The sequence below is a fragment of the Camponotus vicinus genome, unplaced genomic scaffold (genome assembly GCF_025532165.1).
Source record: "Camponotus vicinus isolate PSW18456_S1 unplaced genomic scaffold, iyCamVici1.0 SCAF_3, whole genome shotgun sequence".
NCBI lineage: Eukaryota > Metazoa > Arthropoda > Insecta > Hymenoptera > Formicidae > Camponotus > Camponotus vicinus.
Genome location: NW_028141967.1, coordinates 4,612,597 through 4,618,773, shown reverse-complemented (window position 1 = coordinate 4,618,773; position 6,177 = coordinate 4,612,597). Strand labels below are relative to the sequence as shown.

General features: G+C 28.2%; 1 protein-coding gene across 2 annotated transcripts; it reads right to left on the bottom strand.

Annotated features, from left to right (window-relative positions):
* Positions 1-2,153: 2,153 nt before the first annotated feature.
* On the bottom strand, positions 2,154-5,601 carry LOC145968698 (uncharacterized). 2 transcript variants are annotated; one of them, XM_083094360.1, is made up of 7 exons: positions 5,508-5,601; positions 5,211-5,300; positions 4,138-4,266; positions 3,950-4,075; positions 3,757-3,879; positions 3,564-3,585; positions 2,154-2,645 (listed from the first exon to the last, which is right to left on the bottom strand). In XM_083094360.1, the coding sequence occupies exons 2-7, from the start codon at positions 5,278-5,280 to the stop codon at positions 2,612-2,614; spliced, it is 504 nt and encodes a 167-aa protein (XP_082950486.1). In that variant the 5' UTR covers positions 5,281-5,300; positions 5,508-5,601; the 3' UTR covers positions 2,154-2,611. The 2 variants fall into 2 exon arrangements, with proteins under 2 accessions (XP_082950486.1, XP_082950487.1); XM_083094361.1 differs by lacking the exon at positions 3,564-3,585.
* Positions 5,602-6,177: the final 576 nt, after the last annotated feature.

Below are 6,177 nucleotides of genomic sequence, written 5' to 3'. Positions count from 1 at the left end.
TTATTTCGCGAGGCGAAGTTTGCGCCGCCTTTGGCTTTGTGGAAACCAGTTTGCGGAAATCGTTGTAATTATGTTTGATGGGAAACGTAAGCCAAGAATAATAGAATTATTCCTTGTTAAGGAGACAAGACAAATAGGGAAATTAAAATCAAGAAAAAGGATAAGAACGAGAGAAAGGAAATTTAATGAGCTTAATATGAACGGCCATTGAATAAATAGAGCAAGAAAAAAATTATTAATAACAAATCTCGATCTTTTTCAATTTTAGAAATTTAGATTTTAACTGGAAATCTTGTTTTTTTCCGGGGCTAATAATTCGACATTTAAATTTAAAAAAAAACGCGCTAAATAAAGAAGGGCGCAAAAATTTTTTCAACGCACAAAACTCAATTTCGGGTTATATTTCCGGTATATCGAGAACGCAATTTCGCAATTTCCGACAATACTTCAAAAATTGAAAGATAAGCCCGATATTAATACGAATTTCTCGAAATGGAAATTTCGAAAAATAGGATTCGCGACACGGAATTTATCGGCGTTTGTGCGAAAGGTCGGAAAAATTCGGCCGTAATCCATCCGGAAATTCGTCTGTTGGAACGAATACCTCTCGGGGCTCCCTTTCCCGCTGTCCCACCCGCTGATTTTATTCCTTCATTAGGCTCATGTAATTAGGGTAAAAGCACCCCGGCCTTTGCGCGCAGGACAAACAGCTCTACATGAAAGCCGGAACGACCTAAATGTATTTGAGAATATCATCGCGCTAATGCGAATCTTATGAGTTTCAATAAAAACGCGAGAGTAGGCGAGTTTGATTGACACGCCGAACTCACCGAAGATTGGAAATTGAAAAAAAAAAATGCCACAAGATCACGTTTTGCACGACATCGAAATAATGCGATTCGATGCGATGTATAATTTTTATGTTACTGTATGAAATTATATGTAATTACATTTAGCTTGGAAAATTAGAAGAGAAAAAGCCCTTTCAAGTTTCGTCAACAATTATTATAATTATTATAATTATATAATTTTTTATTATATAATTATATAATTTCTTGTATATAATTATATGTAATATTATATAATTAATAGTCCTTTCTTGGAAATATTTTATAATTATTGAATAAAATTATATAATTGTATTTTATTTTATTTAACAATTATTATAAGAATATTTTCAAAAAAGGATTTAAAATATAAAAACTTCAGATTCTAATAATTCTCTGAGAGAGGTATCATCGTAATTAAAGTTTATATCTGATGCAAAAAATGCGCGTTTATAAAAAATAGAAGAATATAAAATAATATTTATATAATATATAATTTTTTTATATGCATAAATATATAAATGCAAAAATCCAATTTTACGTTCGATAGGGAACACGTCCAGGAATCCATCATCCGCATGCTTATGCAAACGTTGAGCGCATCTTCCGAGTTCCATACAATACATTTCTCGCGCGTCTGCCGCGAAATTCATCGAATTGTTCGGCGGTGATGACGGTTCCGTGCGCGTAATGCACGTAAGTAAGTTTAACGCTTTCCGAAGCAGATGGTGTAACAGCGGGACACGGTACCTGCATTATAGCGTCGGTGTCGCAATTTGCAACCTGCGATTCCCCTCCTTCGTCGCGAGGATCTCGCTCGTGGGAAGATAATGGGAAACAGTTTCCATTTCTGAAAATTTTATTAAAAAATTGAACGTTAATGAAATGAGAGGACGTTCGTTTTTCTTGCAATTACATCGTTACAAAAAAGTGTTAAAGCCAAATAATTCGTTGTATATGAAAATTATTGAATAAAATAAAATTATATTTAATTTTATTTAACAATTATTATAAAAATATTTTCAAAAAAAGGATTTAAAATACAAAAAATTCAGATTCTAATAATACTGAGAGGTATCGTCGTAATTAAAGTTTATGAGAAATGTTGAAGTGTTGTGTATGAGAAATTTTAAAATCAAAATTCCTTTGATTTAACAAAGGGCATTATGCTCAATTTTTTATATTTAATTATTACAACAATTTTTATTGAATTTCTCACATGTAAGGATTAAACAAAAGTAAACTTTAAATGATCTATAATCAACTTTTATTTAGATTTTGGATGGGATCCTTGAAAGGAGATGAGGAGAAGTCGATATACACATGTTTCTTCGATTAAATATTTTTTATTTTTGCGTTGTTTATTAATCATAATTCTTTTTTTATAATAAAGAAGTCCTTTTCTCCTGAGAGAAACGTCATGTTATGTTAATAACATCGAATACTACAATAGCATAATTCGCACGTACCTAACGATCTTTTTATAATTTAACGTCACGCACTCTGTCACGTGTAAAGCGGCGAGGGCCGTCCTCTGAAATTACGTGAACTGGTAACGTAAGCTGCTTCGTAAATGTGGCATGGAATCGACAAACCAGCACCAGAATCTCTAATACTAGTCTTCGTAACGGGGTACGTTATTCTGCTCGTGCATTTCGACTTGCAATATTTTAAACAGTTAAGGACACACAGATGAACCGTTTTCGTGCTCCGTATAACAAAAGCCGTCGTCGCAAATGGTTTATTATAGTCGACAACTCTTACTACTATAGTCGTCAACTCTTCTAGATAAATATATGTATAATGTTGCTCACAAATCTGGAACATCGAAAAACGTCAAATCGTAATTTAATTTTAATTTATGTCAAGTTGTAGGGATTTAATAAATCTCGGTTTTTTTTAACTCGAATCAATATTCTTATAAAACTTGCTAATTTAATTTTAAAAAATTTCTGACATCTAATTTATATTTTTATTTAACTCCTGATTTTAATTTTTATTTTTAATAACATTTTTATTTGTAATAACATTTATATGTTTCTGTGAATTTATTCCTTCGGATCAAAATTATATTCCGATTCAAACACATAACAATTAAATCTTTGTTTTTCTTCGTTTCTTTATTATTTAATCTTTCACAAACTCATCGTCAGACTTCCATTGTATTGAAAAGAGCGGGGAAAAAGAACGTTATATCTTTTATCTCTCGGGTTCTATAAAAAAATCTGCGGGTTGAATTAAACTCCCCATAGAATTTATCTTATATTTTTAAATGCGTTTAAGAGGGGAACTTTTAAAAAAATACGAAGCAAAAAAAAAGAATGTCTTGAATGTTTCGAAAGATTTATTTTCTAGTATGTGTTTACGCTTAAGAACATATTCTCGAATAAAGAACAATTCTACACGTCGAATATTAAAATATATATTAAATGCAAAGAGGTGAAATATACTGTATACTTTCCTACAACGTTCGAATATTTTTGTAATATGATGAATACATGAAAAAAATTTTTTATTTAATGTTTATAAATGTTGCAATATTTTATAAAAATATATATAATATTTTTAAGTTAATATTTATTTATATTTTAGTGTTTCAATATATAAAATAAAAGTCTTCAATTATATTAAGATCAATTTAATAAAAATATATATTATTTTTTACGTTAATAAAGAAATAATTAAAATAATACACGTTAATACAAGATGTATGAATAGTCTGGATATCTTACTTACTGTTTCGCGTAAGCAAACATGCCTAGAAGAAGAAATATAAAAATGTCGACAAAGAAGAAATGAAAGATATAAATGAAAGTAAAGCCAAAGAGATCAAAATCGATCCGAGCAAATACATCCGGATTAAATATTCAACAAAACGATGCTTTTTGACAAGTGAAATTTAAATTATTATATCTATTTTCCGCATTACCTTCTGACACACACTCTCCCGTGCGTGGATTTTTCACGTATCCATCTTTACACCAGCATGTTGGCTGATCATTACGTATTGTACATTTTTCGTTAGTTCCACAAGTAATGTCATCGCAAGCGTCTTCAAATAAATTTAATACAATTAGCAATAATTAAAAAATAATAATGTATAACTTATATTTAATATTTACTTCTGGATTTCACACACGCTTTCGAAGATGAGTCTATTTCGTATCCGTCTTTACACGGGCATATCGGATAATTATTATACATCTTACACTTCTCGTTAGTTCCGCAAGTAACGTAACGGCAATCATCTTTAAATAAATTTAATAATTAGAAACAATTGAAGAATAATACAAATTTACTTAACGTTTACCTGTTTTGTCCTTCACACATTCCATATTTGAGTTTTTCTTATAACCATGTTTACACAAGCAGATCGGTTCATCATTATACATTTTACATTTTTCGTTAGTTCCACAGTTCCACACGCCATCGCAATCATCTTCAAATAAATTTATTAATTATCAAATTCCCGAATAGTATGTATTTTTTTGGCTTAATAATCAAGAAAGACATGCCAAAGTATTCAGCGACCAAATGGAGAATAATATTGCGATAGAAAAAATTTCGAATTTTTTTAAATATTATTTACACATTTATTTTTTTAAAACTATAACATCTTAAAAATATATTATTGTGTTAAAATATTATAAAATTAAATGTATAAAATTGTATTAAAATATATTATAAAATTAAAATATTAAAATATTATAAAATTATTATGCTATAAAATATTAAAAAATATTAAAGCAAAATTTCAAAATATTAACGGAACTATATATTTTGAGTTTGTGAAACATTCACGTATATCCTTTATTTCGGGGCAATATATAAATTAAATCTCTATAATCCCTTTAATCTTGAAGATTCGTCTTTGTCAGTGCGTCTTACAGAAAATCGATCTATCGCGTTTAGAATTCGAGACAAGCTTTGTTACTATTTCAGAAAGTTTCACAATTCGTCAATGTCGCGTTTAAAACTAAACATTTTGAAGGAATAGACAAAGTATTAATATTAAAATAAATAATTATAAATCATACAAAATTTAGTAAAGAAATATTATAAAAAAGAAGTATTAAAAAAAAAGATGATAGAAAGAGAAAGTAGCTTTTGAAATGATACTCTTATATTTTAAAGAAATAAAAATATTTATTTCTTTTGATTTTAAATAACTCTTTCTCGAGTCGCGAATACAACTAATAAATATTTAAAAGAAAACGTGAATTTATTTTCTACTCAAATATAATACAAATATTTTTCAAAAATCTTCAAAGAATGTATTTTTTAATTCACAATAAAAAGTTCTGAAATAATAATTTTTACATAAAAAGTTCCAAGAGAATATTTACATTTTTAGATCATACGTGGCGTTCTGTATGCACTTACCATATGTATTTGTGCCGTTAATCACTGCAAATATCACGAGAAGAGACAATATCGGAACTGCAGATTGCATCTTGCTGCTGTTATAATTATCTGTCAACAATTAAGAAAATCTTGATGAAAGAATAAACGAATAAAATTTGGAAAAATAAAATGTTGAACAAAAGCAACATTCTTTCACGAAACGTACATTATAATAAGAAATGTTTTATTTTAAAAAACAAAACAAAAGCATCTTGCACAGAAAGATTATGCAATTTTTGTTAGAAGAAAAAAAAATGACTTGTGAAAATGATTTACCTTGATATTAGCGAATTTGTCTTCGATGAAAAGTCAATGAAGACTAACGAGTTATAAAGTTCGCAAATACCATTTATATTAATAGTCGAATCATTAACGCAATAGTTAAAATAAATACTCAAAATGGTGCGTTTTTGAAGTAGATATATTATGCATAATACATAATGTACTAGGTGTTTCAATTTTCTCGTCTTTTTATACATATATATAATATTTTAACTATATATTTATTTATACGCGTTCAAACTTTTACGAAACTTTTATAATCTGCAATGATACGTTTCTCAACTTTGATTGAAAAGTTCAAATACTTATGTAAAAATATGTAAAAATAAATGATATATTTCTCTACACATCCGAATTCATCTCCTCGTGTTACTGTCCATTTTTTATTTTTTCACGTCCATTCTTCGAAGAAAAAATCTTTTAAAAAAGATAAGTAAGCTCTTTCAGTATCTTGTGGAATATTAAAACATCGATGGAATCTATAAAAACCAAAATCAATAAGATTTTAAAAATAAAGAAAAATCGGAAATAAATTTATCTCTCGAAAGATTAAATTTATCTCTCAGAAAATCTAAATTTATATATATCTCTTTTTATATATCTCTTTTTTTTAGCGATTTGTTTTGGTCCTTGCATACATGACCTAAAAACTTATATAAGGAAC